At 39.4% G+C, this 24,015-nt stretch overlaps 1 protein-coding gene across 1 annotated transcript; it reads left to right on the forward strand.

Annotated features, from left to right (window-relative positions):
- Window positions 1-2,456: 2,456 nt before the first annotated feature.
- On the forward strand, window positions 2,457-23,930 carry LOC102306959 (collagen alpha-1(VIII) chain). The gene is made up of 3 exons (XM_005937324.3): window positions 2,457-2,608; window positions 17,203-17,461; window positions 19,821-23,930. The coding sequence occupies exons 2-3, from the start codon at window positions 17,206-17,208 to the stop codon at window positions 21,770-21,772; spliced, it is 2,208 nt and encodes a 735-aa protein (XP_005937386.1). The 5' UTR covers window positions 2,457-2,608; window positions 17,203-17,205; the 3' UTR covers window positions 21,773-23,930.
- The last annotated feature ends 85 nt before the right edge of the window (window positions 23,931-24,015 follow it).

Raw genomic sequence — 24,015 nt, forward strand, 5'->3', positions numbered from 1 at the left:
CACACACACACACACACACACACACACACACACACACACACACACTTCATTTCAGTCTTGTTAGTTTTGGAGCACATCATATATCAAGCTTTTGCCAAATGGTAGGCAAAATACATGCCAGCCAGTAAATTATGCTGATGGTGACTGGATAAATCACATTTCAGTCAATCATATGGAACCACTTTTATAGCTCCTTCAGCATCTTTTCAGGGAAACAGTGGGATTGTTTGACACGGATATGCTTCGGGTTTTGAAAGTCATGTCCACTGGAAAGCATTAATCCTATTTCCCAAGTTTTCAGAGAAACAAGAAGAATGGAGCAGATACAAATCACAGCTCCACTTGTTAGTATTATACATGACTAGGAGCTGACTAACCAAGATGAAAGGAGGTTGACCGAGGAACAGAAAAACAGCAAGTAATAAGAAACTTCGTCGGGGTTGTCTGAGCTTTTCATGTTGCTGGAGCGACTTGGCCTCGGGATCTAAGTGGCAGGCTAATGAACAGCAATTCTGCATGCAGACAGGTATGATGTCAGTATTTCCATGCAGCTGACTGCTTCTTGTTCTCTGGTGTGCTGGGAAAACCAATTTCTGCTGTTTGGTCTTTGAGTTGTGAAAAATGAAGATTAAGTTTATCTATCCAAACTTTCAAAAAATACACATTTTTTTCATAAATATGCCTGGACTTCATTTTTCTGTCCACATTAATTAGTAGTAAACTTTAAGTGAAGTCATGGCTACTTGCAAATTGCTGTAATGAGCACAAATTATTGCTGTGAGACTGAGACGCAAAAAAGCTGACAGAGGGGGGAACCAAAATGTTATCTTTAAAAGCAACCCCTGCATGACAACACAAGAACTAAAGAAGTAAAATAGTAACACAAACAAAAGCTCAAAGAATAATTCTCAGATTTGAAACAGCTGTTCAGAAGGTCCATGATCACCCCATGCCGTCTCTGTTTGGTGGACTTTGGACTAAAGCTAAACACTGTCAACTTTTCAATGTAAAAGCTGTGGAGAGGAGTTGCATGGGCGCCCGATGCAGGTCTGCACAGCCTTAGTTTAGCTCAACTTTGCTTGGCTCCTATTAGCACAAAAACTATATGGTTAAATGTATTGGCACTTTTGTCAGCGAATAAAAATGAGACGAAAATGTTCTGGAGAGATGAGATCCAATTAGAACTGATTAAACTGTGTAGAGAGGCGGTTTGAGTTTGGATCACTGATTGAGAAAAAGATTAGAGGAAAATATTAGAACATTATTTACATTTTTAAGAAAAGAAATTTGTACTCAGTAAGACATGAAACTAGTGATTAAGACATTGACTTCTCCAGGAAAAAGTTCACTGAGGTCATAGATTGAGGAAGCCAAAGGGCTGTTTTCCTATAAATCTCAATACAAGTGATCTTCCTTTTCAAATCATAAGAGTTGCCCCCTGCTGCCCGTAAGAAAGAATGTTATATACAATTTAGACAACCACAAGCTCTCTTTGTGAGAAAAAAGCACTCGCAATAACCGACTTACACTGTGACTGCTGTATTTTGCAAACTTTTGACACTTGATGAGACTTTGACAGCAGAACTCATTAAATTCTCTTACATTTAATAGAACATTTAAGCACAGATAAACACTGAACATCAACACAAACTCTTTTAAGCCACTGGTGTTGGCACCAACATTAATCCTCCACCTACTGGCTGGAATTTGGCTGAGTACAAAAGTAAGATGGTGACCACTGAGGATGAGAAGTATTCAGGCTTGCACACGCAACTTTTTCACAGTTACGATGCAAAATCATTCACCGTGTCATTATTTAGCTGTACTTATATGTATAAATGTCCTGAAATACACGTCAGGAGCACATAAGCATGGTATTTGCAGTAACTTAAGGCTTGTTACCGCTCTCATTGTGAGCAAAGAATGCTAGTAGCTAGCATTTAGGTCAAATTTGTGATGTACCGCTGCTCAGTTATGAGTAGGAGTTTTATACTAATAGATCTGTTTGATTATTGCTTTTATTTTAAATAAGAAAACACAATTCCAATGTTAAGTAGCTTCATATCCTCTCTTATGTTGTCTCAAAAGTCCTTAAAAAGTAGAAATGTGAACAATTTGACCAGTTTCTAAATAGTCCTTTGTGGTAAGGTTGTTTTATCAACTACTGTGTGTGCACTTTGGTTGCCACAAAAACCTCCCCACTCAGCTAGAGCCTAACCTCAGCTAGCATTGGCTAACCAGAGTAAGACCCTGCCCTTAAATCTTTCTCCATGCAAAGAATGCACTGAGAGGTCCAAGTCAAACGAGAATCTTCCTCCTCGTGCAGCTGATTGGGTTTCTTCTTTCCCCTCACTTTGTTTCTGTGTATAATAACCTCTTAATGCTGCAAACATGGAGTTCCAGTAGTGGTTTCTCTCTCACACAGATCCTGTTTTCTTCCCCCCGTCTCTCCTCGTGCACAGATCCAGCTCCTCTGTGCTCTCAGCCTGTGCAGCTCCACCCACCTGTAGATAAAAGCCAAACCCTCACCAGTGCTGCTGTTCAGCGTCTGTCACAAACTCCTTAAAAGCTCAGTGATACCACAGCAGCAGCAGCAGCACACACAAAGGTAAGTGATGCATCATCAAGTCTTATAGTTAAATGTGTTCATTTTGATTTGGTTTTGCTTTGGCATGGTCGTCTGATTGCAAGGCAGAGATTGGATCATTTTCCTTTTTTGCCTTTTGGGATTGCACATGCAAAGGAACATGGAAACTGAGAAGCAAGTAAATGTATCATAAGACATCCTACTTCACAGCTGTGAAGAATGGGCTGAGATGTCTCCGCAGATCACATCTGACATTTTTCCCAATGCAGAGAAAGAGGGAGAAAGAAAAGAAAATCCAAAAGAGACACCTGGGAAGAATAACCTGAGCTTAAGCTTGTTAAAATAAATGCACAGTGCAGCGTCTCGGCAGGATTTAGCACCAGTTAGCGGAATGCCTTGACATTTTAGAAAGTTTAGGTGCATGTTTTTCAGGACAGGAAAAACATGCACTTTTTCCTCCTGTGTTTATGGATAAGAAGATTTAGGTGTTAAGAGCTTTTGAGCAGTAATCTCTCCCGCATAAATAAGAGGAAACAGGATTTAAGAAAAAAGTCTCCTCAGCAGAACACTGGTGCTGCGGGCTGGAGACGGAAATTTTTATGCTTCATTAAATTTTCTTTTAGAAAACCTCTTCTGCTTCTTCTTTGTCTTCTTCTTCTTCGTTGTCTTCTTCTTCACTGTCATGCAGAAGTGAAGGTTTTCAGAGTTTCATACTGCAAGCCAGACTTTAAAATAAATTTTCTGATGTGGTGGTTCAAAATGACACGATGCAAAGCCATCAGACTTATTGTATCTTTATCCTCTCAGCATAGTTTAAGGACATTAAATCTCAATGTGCACCTGTCCGTAAAGCGTAAAGAAATCATGTGTCCATGTTATGATCATGTTAAATATGTCAAAGATGAAGTTGTTTGGGTTCATTCAAAAAATTTTACACTGCAAAAGTGGCGTTAAAGCAGATTAATTTGGTGCCAGCAGAGCCGCACATGTAATGAGCTATACAGACTTGTGTGATGACTGAGGCGATAAGTTTTGTAAGTGGGAAATATCTTTTTTTTTCCTCTAAATTCATGTACCATTCTTTAAAAGCAGCACCCGTATCTAGGGTTATATATTTATATTAATAAACTACAACTGTTAATATGGGTTTTGGTAATTTAATAAGCTGTGGATATAAAGAGGTCCAGACAGCTCACATCAAGATAAGATGATCAACCATTTTTCCTTAGCAGTAACATGTCTGGACCTAACAGACATCCAAGAAGCTTGCATGTGTTTTTCATTGTTTTTCTAGGACTGCATTTGTTATGTTGTCAGAAGAGGAAATTTGTAATAAAATTCAACTCAATCTGCAGATCAGTTTTAAGTTACTTAAAAAGTTTGGATTTTGAGAATGAGACTGTTTGAAGCCTCGCAAATGTGGTCAGTTTGGTTTTTTTTGGGAGGGTTAGTGTTTGCGTCCAAGGGCCAGGATGTCGCTGTATCTGCTCAAGTGAGCACTTGAGTTTTTTGGCCCCAGAAAAGCTTCGCCATTTAAAACTGTTACAACATGCTGCCAAATAGTAAAGAAAATGTATTTTGGTGGCTTTTTGATGAAGAGTCACAACTCTATGCTAAATGTTAAATCTGAAGCAGCTATTAGCGTAGTTTGGAAAAAAGACTGAAAACATATATTTAAAAAACCCTTTATATGTGTCTGTAAGCAACAATGTGTATGCAATGTGACAAAGTTCCTTTAAAAATTGCTGTAGTAAGATTTTAAAATATGGAGATTTTATTTTTTTAAATCTTTGAACATAACCAAGCTAGCTGCCCCCTCTTGTCTTTGTACTAAGCTAATGCTCTTGCTAGCTTTCATATTTACTTTACTCTCAGTGTTTGCATCAAACTTTCATCAAAAATCACAATATTTCCCAAAATGGTGAAATATTTCTGTAACCATTTCTTACAGTGAACAGAAATCAAGCTATTTATTAGCTATTTGGCTGTATTTTAGGTCAAATTATTCCACTATTTAAGGGATACTTCATCTTGTTTGCTAGGAGTATCTGTGAGCATGCTGTGATTTCACATATTTATTACTCTGTTAATGTCTCTTGACAGCTCTCCTCTCCGAGTCTGACTCCTTTGCAGTTCTCACCTACGAAACAGGAAGTGTTTATGCAGCTCTGAGGGAATGTGCCTCTTGATCCCACAGCTGCAGCCTCTGTGATTTCAGGCCATGTGTCCAAATGGTCTCGTGCTACTGTGCAGAGTACTGCAGCCATAGAAATGTCTCAAATGATGAAATCAGGTTCACTTTATGGCAATCTTACAGTGTTAATCAAATACAGATACTGTTAATGGTTCCACATTAGCTGCTGTCCTGACACACTTTACTTTCTTTCAAACCCACAGGTGGTAGCTCTGTTTCAAAACACCACTTTGTAGATCCAGCTTTAAATTTTGCAGATTTATTACAAAGTGACTCTTATCTAAACTCCTAAGTAGAAGGAGTCCTAGTTCTTATAATCCCTCATAAATAGTGTGCTGCGAAAACATCTGGAAGTAGGAAAAGGAAGGAACATATTTTTTCCATGAGTGGCATATTTTATGGTGTGACTGTATAACACATTAAGCTTCCCTTGGCTGTTGTCATTTCACCAGTACAGGCGATGTATGCATGTCACATCAAGCCGTAAATGCTCCCCAGCCCACTTTATGATTGCAGTAAAATTGATATGAGTGCATTCAAATGATTGATCAACTGTAGAGGTAGAGGAAACCATCAAAATGAAATTGCTGGTGATAAAACCCAAAAACAACCCTTCTCAAAGCAACATATAATCACCACCCAGTCATTTTTAAATATTAGACTGCTCCCAACCTCCAAACTACAGCAATTACTACTCCTCTGGAAGGAATCATATACCGAATCGTGCTCGTGATTTTAATATCTTCAGTACTATATTGCAAAACCATTCATCTTAACATGTTGGAAACCTTCAGTGGTTTTTGACGTCAGTTTGAGGACAGAACTTGGCATGTTTGGGTCTTTACCAGCACATTTTCAGAGGTGTATTTAAGTAGAAACACCAATAAAACATAGTAAAAGTTATGAATTTACATTATGAAGGCTTGACAGAAATTAGAGTCTGATGTTCTTGCCATAAGCATGACTTGAACATTAACAAGCATGTGAAAAAGAGTTTTTACAGTTCTCTATGCCGTAAACTTACTGCTTTTGTAGGAATTACAAAGGTAAGTATCTCAAAAATTGTTTGCTGGTCTGGAGCATTCCGTTTTTGTCAACTCAAAGACAGTCTTCTCAGCAAATTCACCCTAAGGTCAGACCACACAACTCTTAAAGAAACTACAACAAACACAAGAAATACAGACTCTACAGGCCTCAGTTAGCATGTTAAATGTTAAAGTTCATGATAACACGATTAGAAAAAAATTAAACAAGTGTGAATTGTTTAGTAGGGTTTCCAGGAGAAAGTGTCTTCTCTCTAAAAAAAACACTTCTGGTGTTGTAAACCTAACGGATGGAGATGTTTGGCATAATCCCTAATGCACAAAAGCAAACAAAGCATATCAACACGAACATTTAATATCAAACGCATCACAGTGGTGGCCAAGTGATGATTTGGGTTCGTTTTGCAGCCACAGGAATTCGGCACCTTGCAGTCATTAAGACGACCATGAACTTCTCTGTATGGACTTAAATGTGAGACCATCTGTCTTTGGACAGCTAAAGCTTAGTCCAAATTCAGGCATAAAAGAGGGCAATGATCCCAAGCACAGCAGCAAAATTATAACAGAATGGCTGATAAAAAAAAAAAAAACAATTAAGGTGTCACAATGGGTCAGTCAATGTGCAGGCATGCTGTGGTAGGACCTTAAGAGAGCTGTGCATACATGAATGCTTCCAAATCTCAATATCCTGAACAAGCTTTGTAAAAAAAAGAGGGGTCTAGAATTGGCCTACAATGATGTGACAGACTGTTAAAGTCAAAAAGAAAACTGTTACTTTATTACTTTATTTATTTAGTTAGTTATTGCAACTAAAGGTGCTACAAGCTATAAAATCAGTGTGCAAGTAACCTTTTGCTTTTGTAGCCGTTTGATCCATTTTTTTAAGAGTCAGGCCTCTCCGTGCTTTTACAAAAAAGAACAAAATGCATCTAAAGGTTTAAAATAATATATATGTCACGTCTATATTATTTTTAAGATTTTTATTCTTAAGTTGGTTTTTTTTTTTGTGAAATGTTATATTTGACCTCATTTGCTTTCCACAGTATTTAAATGAAAACATGTGTGAGGGGAAATCACCATTTGGTGCTATCAACTTTCCAACCACCTGTTTCGCGCATGTTTAAAATTTGCATTTTAAAAACAAAGCGAGTGGAAAAACTCCAGTTTTTTTTTTCAAATATGCACTACATCTGGATGGAAAGTTTACTGTGGACATCTGAAATGTGACAGCTGAACTTCTGTTCTTCTACACTGGACGATATTTCCCACTGAAATAGTAAGTAGAAAAGCACAAACATTAGTGCTTGAGTAAATATAGTATCTGATTAGAAATTGGAAAAACAGGCAACACAGGGTGTGCTGTTCCCTGATTTGCTCATAACTGGAAATCTATTTATGCAGCTGCAGAATTCTCCAGTGGAGTCTGTGGTTTTAGCACAGTACTACTGATCAGATCTGATTATTAGCCAAACATTGTTATTACTTTTAAAAATATTCTTTCACTGGTCCATTTTTAGCACCAGTTAAATACGAGGGAGACCAAGAAAGATTGCGGCAGAGACCGCACAAAGTTCAAGGGAAAAGTCTAAATCTGATGCAAGCATTTATTTGTTGCTGTACCTGGGCGATCGTGGCTCAAGAGTTAGGAGTTCGCCTTGTAATCGGAAGGTTGCCGGTTCGAGCCCCAGCTTGGTCAGTCTCGGTCGTTGTGTCCTTGGGCAAGACACTTCACCCGTTGCCTACTGGTGGTGGTCAGAGGGCCCGGTGGCGCCAGTGTCCGGCAGCCTCGCCTCTGTCAGTGCGCCCCAGGGTGGCTGTGGCTACAATCGTAGCTTGCCATCACCAGTGTGTGAATGGGTGGATGACTGGATATGTAAAGCGCTTTGGGGTCCTTAGGGACTAGTAAAGCGCTATATAAATACAGGCCATTTACCATTTTATAAATCTTCCCTATTTAAATCAAATTCGATAAGATCCAAACATAAACGTTCTCATCCTTTCTTCTCATTGAATTTCTTTTTCTTTAAACATGGAAACAACCTAAAGTGCCTCTTCGGTCTGGGTTGCTATTAGTTGCTGTCCACTGACATCAGATACTCTGTTTTGACAGAACTCAAAAGCTAATAGGAAAATAATTCTCCTCCCACTCCAGTTTTTGCCCTGAAATGAAAATTGTGGGCAGGCACTCTGTGACTTGTGGTTCCTACAACTGCAGGAGAGGGAAAAATATGTCAGTGAGATGGGTGATGAGATCGGGTGGACTGCGTGGGTGTATGTGCAAGGCTTTTCAAAGGATAGAGTGAGTGGTGAGCAATTAAAAATGCATCCAGGTGCTACATCCATGCATTGTGGGATTTGAGGCTGTGTGTAGATGTGACATCAATGGCAAAAGCTGAAAGATATATATATAAGAAAGCAAAGTTAGCAAAGATGGAGAGATAGGAAGCTGAGCTGGGGAAGCGTTCACAGCCATTTTTCTTCATTTTTTAACTCACTGCTTAGGGGGGAAAGTTAATATTCTCACTATGAAGATGAGCAGGAAGAGGGAGAAATGATCAAAAAGTTACATGACGATTGAGCTGAGATGAATCAGCTGCTTGAAAACAAAAGAGAAAAGCAGCACAGGCTTGGAGAATAACAAGGAGGAAAATGGGGATGCTGATGATGCACAAAACTTAGTATAAATTATGATAAACAACAAAAATAAATCTTATTATTAAAAAGCAGCCTTTGCCAGGATATCTTTTTCCCCCACTGGTAATGGCCTGCATTTGTATAGCGCTTTTCTAGTCCCTAAGGACCCCAAAGTCGCTTCACACTACATTCAGTCATTCACCCATTCACACACTGGTCGATGGCAAGCTACATTGTAGCCACAGCTGCCCTGGGGCGCACTGACAGAGGCGAGGCTGCCGGACACTGGCGCCACCGGGCCCTCTGACCACCACCAGTAGGCAACACATGGGGTTAGTATCTTGCCCAAGGATATTTGGCATGCAGCCAGGAGGCAGCCTGGGATCGAACCACCAACCTTCAGATTAGTGGCTGACCTGCTCTGCCACCTGAGCTACAGCCAGTATCCACCCAGCCTGTGAAAAAGGCAAGTAAACAAAATAGACTGTGAACTGAAAATCTGAGTAGTAATGTAGTTTGGCACCCTCTATTGAGCCACTTGCTGCACTACAGGTCCTGTCTGATAGATATCATTATTAGTAGAGCTGTTTTGACTTTATTTTCCTATCATGGTTCTGGATACAGTGAGTTAGTTGTTTTTGGCTTCAGGTGTGTGTTGTTGTCCTTGTCTGCAGAAACTCCAAGCATACCCACAGTGTGAGTACTCCAGACTGAGACTGTAGAGGTGGAGTGTTTTTCTTATAAAGGTTAGCATCAGCTCACATAAATTCATGCAGTGGGTCGCACGTATACTCAGGTACATTCCCCAGATGTCGTCTTGGCGCTCGTGTTCCTGTCAGCTGATTGTTGCATTCCTTTGTGTTTGTGTGTAGGAGCTGAAAACCGTTTCCACATTACACTGACAGAATTGTTACACATATGAGAATATTGTGTCTTACGAGGTCAGATGGGTTTGTTTTGACCGTCCAAAAGCGATGTTCATATTTTAGTGTGTTTTGACTCAGTCTATTTTAAAAAAAAATGGTCAGTTGAAGAGAACAACATCTGTATTGTTCTTGGGTCTGCTGGAGCTCAGGTAGTGAAATCCCCATGGCAGGGTTGTTGAAATGAAATAAAGCATGATGCTAAAGCCTGAATCATGAGCCAGATCATTTCATGCTTTCTTTATGTTAACTTCAATTCAATTCAATTTTATTTATATAGCACCAAATCACAATAACAGTAGCCTGCCTCAAAGTGTTTTACATTGCATTGTAAAGACCCTACAATAATAGAGTCATACCCTAACAATTAGATGACTCCTTTGAGCAAGCACCTGGTGACAGTGGGAAGGAAAAACTCCCTTTTAACAGGAAGAAACCCCAGACAGAGCCAGTCTCGGGGAGGGGCAGCCATTTGCCGTGACCAGTTGGGGATGAAAAGAGGAAGACAGGACAAAAGACACATTCAACAATCCTGAATTCACTTTGACCTAGTCAAAGTTTCTATGGTGACCTGTCCAGATAAAAAGAGAGGAACCTTTGTGACACTAAGAGCTTCCTAACCCATCAGTATTACTGCATAGTACTTTCTTTACTTATGTTTAGTCATGCTCTTGGAAATGATGCACAGTGAAGTTTGGCATTGTTTTGCTGAAGATAGCAATGTCTTCCTAGAAATGTAAAAATATGTCTGGACTAATTTTCTCACGTGGCATCATGTGCACAATGCTTGAACGTTGTCCACCATATTGGACTATTGCTATTAGTGTACTCCCCAAATGGTTGGCAGTGGTTTCCAGGGGTTGCTGGCTGTCAGGGGAAATCGAATGCAAACAAGGTGCACCACCAAGAACCTCATGGTGATTGCTTTGATTCCTAGCAGGTTGTAACGGTTGCCTATAGTTTTTCATGTTTGTAGTAAAGCTTGAAAAAGTATGATGCACCTTTTTAAAAAAAGGTGCAACGTTTAATTTGAAGGCAAGCAGTCTCCATTTCCAGTTTCTTTTGTGGTTTTCACTGTTTTACTATAGCTCGGAGTGTAGCCGGATGGTGCTTGCCATCATGTCCATCACTTCCAATCAAACTACAACTGCAACAAAATATGCTAGCAACCAAAGCAACCAGAAGGAAGTTTTTGCCAACCAGTTGGAGAATTTCCTCTAGCAACAAGTTGCCAAGGGGTCACTGTTGTCTGTAAGCTTGCATACCTACACTAGGACTTCATTACTTTCCCTGCAATTGACATCAAGTTCTAGCAGCTACTCACAACCAATCAGGGAGTACTTATTGTTTTCCTAATGACTAGTGGTTGCCAGATGGTTGCAGACCAGTCTCTAGGCTTGTGTAATGGGGCCTTGTTCACTTCATCCACTTGATCCTACATTGTGACCATGATTGCAATGCATCCAAAATGTTGGATAAGTTAACACCACACTGTCAGAGGATGTCTGGAAAACCTCAGTACATATTCCATTCATTTGCTTCCGCTTATCCTTTTCAGGGTCACGGGGGGCGCTGGAGCCTATCCCAGCTGTCACGGGGCGAGAGGCGGGGTACACCCTGGACAGGTCGCCAGTCTGTCGCAGGGCTCAGTACATATTGTTTAGCATTAATAGAGCTTAACACTTTATTTATAAATGTATAAATATTTGAAGTATCATGGTTGTACAAGGCATTCACAAGGTACTGATATCTGAACATGGACAGAAAAAAGCTCTGCCTAGTTGTTACCGCTTCACATTACTGTACTCCTCAACCATTTTAGGCTCGAGAGAAAAATTCCAATGGTTCCTGAAAGATGACAATTATTTTTTTAATCTTACAGCCAAAATGACAATATGTCCATTATGCCAGTATAAATCCTGCTCAGTTAGCTTCTGGATATTGTTTTGAAATTGTTTTAGAATTCTGAAGTTTTTCTCTTGCATTTGGATTTGTTCACTAACAATGGTCTCAGCCATTCAGCATTAATTTGTAGCCTTGACACTTGCACACAAAGGCTTCTCTGTCAATGATCAGTATGTATCATTGGTGTTGAAATTTCAAAAGTTTGCTTTATATCCTGCAGCACAGTTAGTTTCCCACTCTTATTGGAAAAGAAGGACCCTCTGTTTAAAGTACAAAAGCCAAGCCCAACCACAGGCAATTAAGACTGGCACCCGTGTCTATAAGCAATGACATGCCTCTGTTCCTCACCGTTTGTTTATCAAGCAATAGATTCCCCACATCTGGAATAAGTCAGGAGAGGAACCCAGAGGAGAAATGGAAATGTGATTATTTCCAAAGCCAATCTAGAGGTGATAAAAGACTGGTGGCTCATCACCAGGCAAAGCCAGCTGCGGTTGTATGTATTGGCAAAGAGGCTGAGAGGAACCAGGAACCACAGTGGGCCGAGTAGTCTTTGTTGCATGAGATTGTCATCGAGTGCCGGGTGTGGAGGTGTCTGAAGAGATTTCATCAAAGCTGAGGTCATGCACAAGGTGAAAGTTTAAATCATAGAAGGGATTCTAAGTGGATTCTATTTGGTTGTTGTTGCAGAGAGGAAATATTTATTGTCAAGCTATTCGTTCAGGGACACAGCAAGACCATATTGTGTTGAAAAAAGATGTTTGAGAGTAGTTGTTTTTCATCTGCAGCTTTTGTCAGGTTCACTGTGAAACATAATTGTGAATGCATAATGGTCATGCCTAGTTTCCTGACTAGACTAAACTCTGTCCAATAACTTTGTCAGAAACAATGATTGTGTCGTGAAAGTGTCATTATTAGAGCGTGTGCTTTTACTTTAAGCACCTCATAACTACATGCTTCTTGATAAAGAATTGCAAACCTTTCGTTGTGCCGGGAGAAGCTGTTCCTCTTAAATCTTAAAACGAAGGTGGAAAGCAAATACATGAGAATTTTACTGCAGCCGTTGTGATGGGAAAAGTGTAATAACCCAGAACAAAATGATTCAGGTTTCTTTATTTGTTGTGTTATAATGTTTGCCACGCAAGGTACTCAAGTATCAAAGCTAAACACATAGTGCAATGTCATTAGAATTCAATACTTATTGCAATTTAGTCTGTGGTCTAGACGCTCCAATTGCTTTCCCATTAAACCGTCTGTAAACCAAAAAATGACTGATGATATCGACCGTCTGTAAATAAAGGCTAGCTGTATAATTAAGGGCAGATACCCTGACAGCGTGACACAATCAGTTAATAAGCTTCAATAAACTCTTCAACTGTATCACAGCACCACAACACTGGTGTAGAGTGGACCGTGCTTGCGTTTTGATTCGGATGTTTGTGTGCACTTGCCTGTATTGAATGTCAGTTGTGTTCATTTCCATAATTTGTTATACTATACTTGCCACTTGGAAAAGCCATTTTTAATCTCAATAATACCTTTTATCTGGATAAATAAATTATATATATTGTATAAAAGATCTGCCACAACATGTCCTACCAAATATTGTCTGTTGCCACCTCTTCAAAATTTGGCTAGACATGTGTATACTTTATACAAAACAGTCGTAGTGTGTATACAGATGTGCCTAAAAAGTGGCCGGCCAGTGACAGGTGTACTTACTGATATGGTCTGCTAAGTGTACCCAATAGTGTTTAGCCACAGGTGTACCCAATGGGGAGAATAGGAAGGAATTTTTATGATGTTTTTGCAACAAATTGTTAATTAACTGTTTGAAAACGGTAAAACCTAAACTAAAACTGCATAGAAACAGTCGCCTCACAGCTAATTTTTGCTCACTATGACAAATGGTGTGGGAGGCAATGCCAAGGAAGAAAAATAATAATAAAGAACTTAGCCGAGCATAACATGTACTTGGGTTGTTTGCTTTGCAGCAAACCAACCCGTTAAAACTGGGTGTGTTTTTGTATGCTTTATGTCTCTGAGCCATGAAGAGTGGCATATCCTTGGAGGTCCTCTTTGTTATTTCCTTGCCAAACATGTGTTCCTTTTTTGTCTGCAGAGCGAATTCCCAACGTGTGAAACCATGTTCTGCTTAGAAGCTCAATATTTGAGGATCAGTCTCCTGCTGGCTTTATAGCTGAAAAAGATTAAACAAGTGATTTTGCTCCAAGATTGAATGTTTGAAGATGCACGAAAAGCAAAAGATTGTCTTGCCTAAAATGTGACATTAAAACGCTGACATGACTGAAATTCAGTCAGTTGGCAAATCGTTTTTTATTGAAGCGGTCTGTTCTTTTTTTCTCTGGAAGAAATTCATTAAAAATGTAAAACAGCAGCTGAAACTCTGGAATTTTAATGACTATTTAAATTAAATGTTCCAACAGTGAGTTTTCAAATATTTTGTGCCTAAGGGCGGATTTATGGAACCATTGCATAGGTCTTTGAGTACACAGAGGAAAGGACTATGGGTATGCAACCAACACAGAACTGTTTGTGTGCAGTCCTCCAAAAACAGCCCAGTAGTGCACTGGTAGAAACATTTGCTCACGACAAGGAAGACGCATGAAAAAATATAAAAAGGCATGCATAATGGCTGCAGTGGTCTCACTTTCACTGTATTTAACACTTTGTTCCACATTATGACCTACGTCTCTTTCCTCCATGAACCAGCTGCACAAATGTAACGGGTGCTTCCCCATGTTTTGACTCAGGTGGTTTCTCTAATTGGGGTGATATCTCTGTAACTTGTCATAGACCTTACCCATAGATTTCCATGTATTTACGTATATTTTTGCCCAAGTTAGCTTTAGCCAAACAACAGAGCATTTGGGTAACAAATAAATGTGAGTGCACTGACATGAAAGAAACACAAAGTTTGAATGCTGAGGAAGTTTACTTAAATATTAACGATATCAGTTATCAGTTATTTATGCCATATGGGTAATAGACGGTCAGTGTTGATGGGTTACATTAGGGTAGTAGCAGCAGCAACTGCTTCATCCCAAATGTTTTGCTAGTTCTGACAGTTAGTTACAGTCAGTGATATTAAAGGCCATGTTCTTCTTTGAAAAACAAAAAGGTGATACAGAATTCATTACAATTTGTCATTCAGTTATGATCATATCAGTTCTGAAGCAAAAGTTCACTTCAGGAGTGGTTGTGAATCAGTGTTGCAGTGTTTAAGTGTGATCTTTTTTATTCTTAATGTTGTTGTTTTTTTAATTAACTTTCAGTTAACTGTGAGTTGTATGGCATTTAGGTTTTTCTCTGAACATTTCATTGTTGGTATTGTGCTTCAAACTATAACAGCTCTCATAAGAACAGACTCCACAGCTTCAAGCAGTCTGACCTATTTGACCGGACTAGAGTTTCACTCTTTCCTTTCAAAATTAATCTCTAGTCTATATGTGCTGTTTAATCACATATTTAAACTGGTTTTCTTGAAGCATTTAGATCCGAGACTTCATAAATTACCAAATTCTGATAAGAATCAAACCCAGCTTCAGTAAGCTTTAGCTTTAGTACTTCCAGGCTACACTTGAGGTGTTCATTCATAGAGCTTTTCACTGTTTACTCTCACTGTTATCCTTCAAAAACTCAGTGAACGCCTGAACTTAGAACCTCCAAATTTCTCCAAACTGACAGTTAAGCTTTTGACTGTCCAAACTGACAAGCAGTCCTCAAACAGTAACTCCCCCTTTTAAAGTTTTTTAATTAGCCTTTTACTTTATTTTATTTTTTATTTATATAGCACATTTAATAACAACAAAATGTTGACCAAAGTGCTGTACAAAGATAAAAATTACACAGTAACAAATGACATCAAAGATAAAGGATAAGAATGATCTCACCTTGGATAAGAGCCTCAATTTTAAAAAGGACCGCTGTACAACAGAGTTCATTTGTTTCTTAAAGGTAAACTTATTATCCAGTATAACCCCCAAATTTTTTGTATGCGGTTTAGCAAAAGGTACTAAACTGCGCAGGTCAAGATCTGGGGTACTGGAATTACAGCTTGGTCCAAAGATGATCACTTTTTTTTCCTTGTTAAAATTAAGAACATTTACGCCATTCGAGTCTTGACTTTATCGAGACACTGAAATGACAGAAACGAGACCTTAGAAATAGGTCTAAAATTTGCAAGGACAGAGGAATCAAGATTAGGTTTTTTGAGGTTTTTTAGACTTTTAGGCACCAACTGCAAAAGGTGCTGTGTTATGTGTGTTGGTATTTTGTAAGCACAGTAGTTTGAATGTTGAATGCACAATGTCAAAATCGTCTGAAGCACATCCAAGACTCTTTCTGTCTTTGAGTGCTTTTTAGTAGTTTTTTCAATTACTGGAGATCGACACTCACACAGACTCGAACTTGAACTCTAAAGACTTTACTGAAGACTTTTTACATGCTAAGCTATTATGTTGCCTCTTGGCTTATCTCAGGATCAAACTTATAACCTTGAAATATGTAGATATTGTTCAATAACATTATGAGGCTTTTAGAAAATGGTGGAGAGAAGATTCTGAAAGCTTCTGCTGGTAGTTTTCTCTAGCAATTAATTATTTGATATTGAAATATGTATATAGTTAGATGAGAAGTGCAGTCACTTCACTGTAAGTGAGTCCTGGGTTTATGTCCACTAGTCAGCTGGGGCCTCTCTGTGTAGAGCTTGCCTGTTCCCCCTGTTCCTGTGTGGGTTCCCTCCCACAGTACAAAGATTCCAAACTGGCTGTAAGTGTGCATATCTGAATGGGTGTCCACATCTCAATGTTAACCCTGCAGTAGATGGCAACCTGTGCAATAGCTACTGCAACATATTCAAATCAACTCTAACATCTCTAACATGCTGATTTTGCAGAGAAACTAGACACATAAGTATTTCCATTCTAAAAATAATCCCCTGGAAACATCCAGCCAACACAACTTGGCTTTCTTTTTAGAATAATTGCTCTAAAAAATGTAAGCAAGCCTTCAGTTATTGCAGCTTTCCAAAATGTTTGATCTCTTTGGTTCGGTTTCAGAACACACAAACACTGCAGCTGAGGAAAACATGCATTCACCCATCAGTGTTTATTTTCACACAGTGCTTTTGGCAGTGCTTAGCTGATCTCCTTAGCGCAGACATGTTTAAAGAATTAAAGATTATGTTCAAAACTGGCCACATCCCCTGTAGGGCCTCTTAATTATAATATGTATGTGTGAATCACTTCAAGGATGTGGGAGGCTTTTACACAGTGTTTCTGAGAAGATAGCTAAGCTAGGTCACATATGTGCAGTGGAGGGTTTGGGTGATTTCTTTGGTTTGACAAGTGAATTTTGTAAGCTCTTGAAAGCTGGCATTTGAATTCATCTATGTACCAGTATGGTTTAAGAGCATGGCCATAAACCATTAAGAGGCTTAATTATTATTATTTTCTTCTCTAAATAATTAAATGCTGTTTGCACAGCATTTATCCCATTGATGAGTAGCACAAGACACCCTAAATGACCAAACTATTCACATTAATTAAGTAAATTACCTAGAAGTAAATAATACATTCATTATACAAATATATGTATCAATGTCAACCAATAAAACTGTTTACTTGTGATACAAATTGTGAAGTTTATTTGCTTTTACAAAACAGCATTTTCTGTATTTTATGGGAAGATGTGTAGTGGTTTTGGAAACTAATTGATATTCATCTAAAGAATCAAGATACCTTCAAGATACCCTCAAGGATACCGCTAACGAGATATATAGATATGATATGAAGATAGAAATGAAGATTTTTCATGTGTGTAGATGCTTTCATTTAATTTCACTGAAATCTTTATATCTGTCTTATAGTTCCACTTTTTGTTTCTCAATTGCAGAAAATGGTGGCTGTATCCCTCCATTCTTTCTATCTTCTCATCACAGTGTTACAGCTATGTTTACTATACCTTGCTCATGGTGGGGTGTATTATGGACAGAAACAGCCACCCCAACAGCCCCAGCCATTGCCACAATATGATGCATATCCACAGCAACAGTTTCTGGAGAATGAGATGCCAATACTTCCTCAGTATGGACAAGAGTTTCCTCAACCACCATTGCACATGGGTAAAGAGAGACCACTGACAGATGGCAAAGGTGAGTTCAATATGTTTGTGAAAAATTACTTTTAGCTCCTGCATCTTTTCTAATACCATAATTAATAAACTAACAACCTGCTGTAAAACAGATCAAATACGTCAATGGGTCCTTTTTACATATTTATCTATGTATTCTTTTGGGGTTTTTTGCCTGTCCTGTTTGGCTCTTTTGCCATCAGAATTATTGTCTAAAGGCAAAGAAAGATGCCCAACGGATTTACTTTACCAAATCGACCAACCCAGCCTTGCCGTATTGGTCTATTTGATTCGCCTTTTGTTGTTTATTTTATTTTAACCTGCTAAATACAGGACAGACTTGACTGGGGAAAAGAAAGGGGAGAAAGAAAGAGGGAAAGAAAAACAGAGGGGAAGAGGAATGGTGATAAAGGGCAAAAAAACAAAAACCAACAAAATAAGCAGACAAAAAATACATATATCAATCACCTGGATCACCTGTTGAGAAAGAAAAAAGAGAAAACAAGCAGAAAAAAAGAGAGCAATATAATAAACAACATCATTACGATGATCTATGGGAATATAACAGTAAATACTAAATATTAAAAATTATTGTGCAGCACATAAGATCAACATCGACATATTTATCTGTATATTCCAACATATGACATGAACTAAATTCTTAGCTTTTTTGCATTGACTAACTAACACCTTTTTACTAAAAAGTGCCTTCAAATTCCATTATAAATACAGGGGAGATGGCGTAAAACTGACAAGATATTAACTTAAGTGCACTGCTACAATAAATTAATTATTTACATGGAGCGCTCCCTGGTTTTGAATTTTCTTTCTTTCTTTTTTTTTCTTGGTTTTCTTTCCTCCTGTGCTTTTGCGACTTACTTTACAATAGATTCATTATGTCTGTTTTCATTATTTCAACAGCACTGTAAATAATTATTTTAGTTCATTATTAGTTCATTTATTTATAATCAAATGACCTAATAAGGGGTCATCCATTTTCAGATGCAGTGAGTAGTAAATGGTAAATGGTAAATGGCCTGTATTTATATAGCGCTTTACTCGTCCCTAAGGACCCCAAAGCGCTTTACATATCCAGTCATCCACCCATTCACACACTGGTGATGGCAAGCTACATTGTAACTGTATTAAATTTTTTTTAGTTAACATCGATCACTAACTACTGATAACCAGTGTTGGGGAGTAACGGAATATGTATCGCCGTTACGTATTTAAAATACAAAATATGAGTAACTGTATTACGTTACAGTTACCGTTTAAAAAGGTGGTATTCAGAATACAGCTACTTTGTTGAAATAAAGGGATTACACGGCGTTCTTTTCCTGTTTCATATGTTAGGCTATCCCCTCTCTATTTTTGGTAATTCCACACCGGTGGAAACCCAAACAAAACACACATTAAGAGGCTCAAATGCCTGTGTCTCAATCTCGCGTCTCATAATGACGTGAAGAAATATTTTTAAAAATGATTTAATACGAAGGCAATAGGCCAGAGTATTAAAGGCATAGCCCTAAAGAATGTAGCCTCATGGGCAGTGTAGTCTGTGCTGCAGGGAGAATGGACTGCCATACCCGTTATGTGTCTGTGAGCGAGGGAGGGAGAAAAAGGTGAGTGGAAAAGTACGAGTTGTCACTGAGCAGAAACACCTAAACAGTTTCTGCTCTGTGAGCAGAAACTGCATGTAAATATAATAATAACCACTGCAGCCAAAAAGAGTGCCTGATGAGCCCAGTTGTAAGTAAGCTATTAAGACTCGACTGTACACTGTGTTCGTGTTTTCCTCCGAAACAATAAGTTCCATTGGAGCAGCCTTTCAACGCCTCGCTGTCTCTCGCTAGCAAAGCTGACCCAGACGACAAAGTAAAGCTAGTTTTCGGCTACGAGCCGACACGGAACCTGACATATTAGCCACAGGTTCCTTTACTATGCTTCAGAGCCACGGACCTGTTTTATATACGCACCGAAAGTCGTCTTCTATACGAGATGACTGCACCGAAAGTCATCTTCTATACAAGATGACTGCAAAAAGTGCAGCCGTACCAAATGTCCACCCTACTGTTACTCATTTTATATTAAGATTTAAAAATCTAGTTGCTATTGGTATGGCGAGTAACCATAATAGTAATAGTAATGTCGCAAAAAGCAATAGGACATTCATGTAGTTGTAAAAAAGCATGATAATATATTAAGTAATCCAAAGTATTCAGAATACGTTACTCTCATTGAGTAACGTAACGGAATACGTTACAAAATACATTTTGGGGCATGTATTCTGTAATCTTCCCAACACTGCTGATAACTGATCATGTCAGATCATTATTTAGTGGGTCAACACTTACCTCTTTTAGTATTTTCCTTGACAGGACAAACCTTTCCCAGAGGAGCTAAAGGTCCACGCCCTCCTGTTCCAGGGGTAAAAGGTCTCCCAAAGGGACTGCAAGGAATTCAAGGTCCCCCAGGGCCAACAGGACCACCAGGACCACAAGGCCCTCCTGGGCTTCCAGGACAGGGATTGCCAGGTTTACCAGGAAAGCCAGGCCCTCCTGGTCCTTCTGGCTACCCAGGAGTTGGAAAACCTGGTATGCCAGGATTGCCAGGAAAACCTGGAGGACCTGGATTACCAGGATCAAAAGGTGATCTTGGTCCTAATGGTGATGTAGGCGTAACTGGACCTCCTGGGCCTCCAGGACTTCCAGGTCCCTCAGGACTCCCTGGGATTCCAAAAGCAGGAGATCAGGGACTTCCAGGACAGCGAGGTCCTCTAGGGGAGCCTGGCCAAAAAGGTCTGCCTGGGCTTCCTGGTCCTCCAGGCCCCAAAGGAGACAAAGGACTTGGTATACCTGGTTTTCCAGGCTTGAAAGGGCCTGGTGGGCCACCAGGTCCACCTGGACAGGTGGGCATTGCTGGCATTGGTAAACCTGGTATGAATGGTCTTCCTGGACATCCAGGAATACCAGGAAAGCCTGGTTCTCCTGGAGAACCAGGACTGGCAGGGGCACCTGGTGAAAGAGGCCAACCAGGCGTACCAGGTGTACCAGGAATTGGAAAACCAGGAAAAGATGGTTTCAGTGGGCACCCGGGGGTATCTGGAGGGAAGGGGGAACCAGGTCTCCCTGGTTTACCAGGGAACCCAGGCTTGCCAGGTTATGGTACACCAGGGTTTCCAGGACCTAAGGGTCATAAGGGACATGCTGGTCTTCCTGGAGCACCAGGTCCAAAAGGTGATAAAGGTCACCCAGGTCTCACAGGTGTCATTGGTCCCACTGGTTCAAGTGGAATACCTGGCCCACCAGGTCCAATAGGCCTTCCTGGTAGTCTTGGCTTCCCAGGATTAAAAGGAGATGATGGTGTCATAGGACCAAGAGGAAATCCAGGAGTAAAGGGTCAGACAGGTCCTCCAGGGATTCCCGGACAACCTGGTAGATCAGGAGAGGGTGGGCAACCAGGACCAAGAGGCTTACAAGGGTCCACTGGCCCAAAAGGAGAAGCTGGTGTTAGGGGTTTACCTGGTGCCCCTGGTGCTGCAGGATTAACAGGAACAAGAGGAGAAGGAGGACAGGCTGGAGAGAAAGGCCCCCAGGGGCCACAAGGTATTCCAGGGCTTGCAGGACCAGGGGGCCCAATTGGACCCCCTGGGCTTCCTGGACGAAAAGGCGATGCAGGCTTACCAGGTAAACCTGGCTATCCTGGTGAGGGAGCCCCAGGACCCACAGGTCTTGTTGGTCCACAAGGTAACCCCGGTCCCAGTGGTCCTCCTGGATTTCCAGGGCAACCGGGACAACCTGGACCCCCTGGACCTCCTGGACAACCTGCTACATTTCCTGACCTTGGACAGATCCTTCCTATGACTGGCCCATACAGTGGCCAAAAACAAGGTTACAAGAACCCAAATGGAGGTGAGATTGGTGGAAATGGCCCTGAGCTGCCTGCATTCACAGCTAAACTCACAAATCCATTCCCCCCTGTGGGTTCCCCTGTCATCTTTGACAAACTCTTGCACAATGGCAATCAGGACTACAGTCCTCAGAATGGTGTTTTTACCTGTAGCATACCAGGGATCTACTACTTTTCTTACAACGTACACTGCAAAGGAAGTAATGTGTGGGTGGCACTGATGAAGAATAATGAGCCAGTTATGTACACTTATGATGAGTATAAAAAGGGATTGCTAGATCAGGCTTCAGGGAGTGCTGTACTCCCATTAAGAAAAGGAGACACTGTGCATATACAGCTACCATCGGAGCAGGCAGCAGGACTTTATGCTGGTCAGTATGTCCATTCCACGTTTTCTGGATACCTACTGTACATTATGTAATAAAATATAAAAAAGGTGAGAATAATAGCACAGATCTGACCATAATGTAAATAAAACTACTTAAGTCACAAGGTACAATGTAGGTCAAGTTAAACGGGTTACATCAAGAATTGGGAAGATCTTCTTTAGTTCTTACTGTAGTTATTATTATTATTATTATTATTATTATTATTATTATTATTATTATTATTATTATTATTATTATTATTATTATTATAACAACACTGTATGTACCACAACTCTATTTACTTACAAATAAATATCAGAAAGGGAAGTTATAAAACCATGGCCAAAATTTGTATATAAATGTTATGATAAATCACTTGGCTTTTAGCCATTGCATTGTCTTAATTACACATATATTATTATATTCATCTACAGAGAGTATATCATGGCTTCTGATAACTCCTCATACAGTGCAGATTTACAGTATATCTTCTTTTTATTCACTTGACAGGACAGCAGTTTCTGTTCTACAATTATAAACCGCATACTGGGCATGTAAGAACCTATCACTTTATTTTTCTTAGTTATAAATTACAGTTGGGTTATGTATTAGGGTTCATCATGTAATTATTAAATTATTGTTAGACTTTTTTGTTTTTTGTATTGTTGAGCTTTTTAATATGAAAAGATATTCATATGCATTTTACCACACTTATTCACTTAACAATAACATAACCATTGGCTATTTTATTAAATTTCACACCAGTCCACACAGTCCAAAACAGAACAGCAAAAAAATATACATGTTTGTTTTGTCCACAGTAGTTTGATTTTTCCCTTTGATGTCCTTAGTTTTTTTGGGGGGTTTTGTAATAAATATAAACTGAAAGGTATGTGTGAGTTTGTCAGTATTCTCTGTAATTTATTTGTCTGACTACTGATTACTTGGATTTGTCTTGTGTGTTGAACACTAAATAGAGAATTCATTCCAAAATGCAGGACACATAAAATAGCAGTACCCATTCATATGACTGTGCCACTTTTTTTCTTTGTTTGTTTGGGTGTTTTTTGGTTTGGTTTTTTTTGTTTGTTTGTTTGTTTGTTTTTTCCAAACTGAGGATAAGCCATTTTGGTATGACATTCTTTAAAAGTACTTTTCCTAATATTCCTTTATTTTCAGACAAAAACTGTGCTGTAAATACGTGAATTTTGATCTTTGTTGTTTTTTCTTGGCAATATGATGGTTTAATAAAAAAGAAAAATTAAAAAATAAATAAAATTTCGTCTTGACCTAATTTTTAAGATGATGTTTGTGCTTTGCAAAGCAAAAACATTGTGCTTTATAGATTCCTACACCAATAACAATCAACAAGAATGAAAAACATGTAGCCAAGACCTTAATCAACACAGCAAAATTGAACTGGACCATGTCTGGACTTGATTCTTTGTGGTATAGATTCAACAAAGTGCTGGAAACATTCCTCAGAGATTTTGGACCATATTGACATGACAGCATCACACAATTGCCGCAGATATGTGAACTGCACATCCAAAATGTTAATCTCAAAATGTTCTGCCACATCTCGAAGATGCTCTACTGGACTGAGATCTGATGACTACTGTGAACTTATTAACATGCTCAAGAAACCAGTTTAAAGATGATCTGAGCTTTGTGAAATTGCACATTATTCTGCTGGAAGCCCCCATCAGAAGATAGGTCATAAGGGGTCATGTGGGATGGACTGGACATGGTCAACAATAATACTCAGGCAAGCTGTGACATTTAAACAATCCTCAGTTAGCACTGAGGGGTCCAAATGTCACAGCAGAAATCAGACCAGGCAATTTTCTATTGTCTAATTTCCACTGAGAAGAGCGGCACCTGGTGAGGCCGTCTGCTGCCGCAGCCTATCTGTAGGCCAACGTTTGGCATCTTGTGCATTCAAAGTGGTTGTCTGAGTTACTGTTGCCCTCCTATTAGCTCAGTGCAGTCTGACCATTCTCCTCTGACCTCCACAATTTTTCATTTGTGGAAAAATCCCAGTAAATCATCAGTTTCTGAAATGTTCAGCTTGTCTGGCACTGAAATCACCTTTATTCACTTTATTCACTAGCATTGAGCTTTAACAGGTCATCTTGACTGTATACATGCCTAAATGCATTAATTATTTGTCTGATTACATGTTTCAGTAAAGAGCAATAGAACAGGAGCACCTAATAAAGTGGCCAGTGAGTTTATGTTTAAAATAAAATAGCCTATGACTGCAGCAGTGTCAGTGTGTTGCCATCAGATCATC

This window comes from Haplochromis burtoni, unplaced genomic scaffold (assembly GCF_018398535.1).
Source record: "Haplochromis burtoni strain Fernald_Lab_line unplaced genomic scaffold, NCSU_Asbu1 Contig_67, whole genome shotgun sequence".
Lineage (NCBI taxonomy): Eukaryota > Metazoa > Chordata > Actinopteri > Cichliformes > Cichlidae > Haplochromis > Haplochromis burtoni.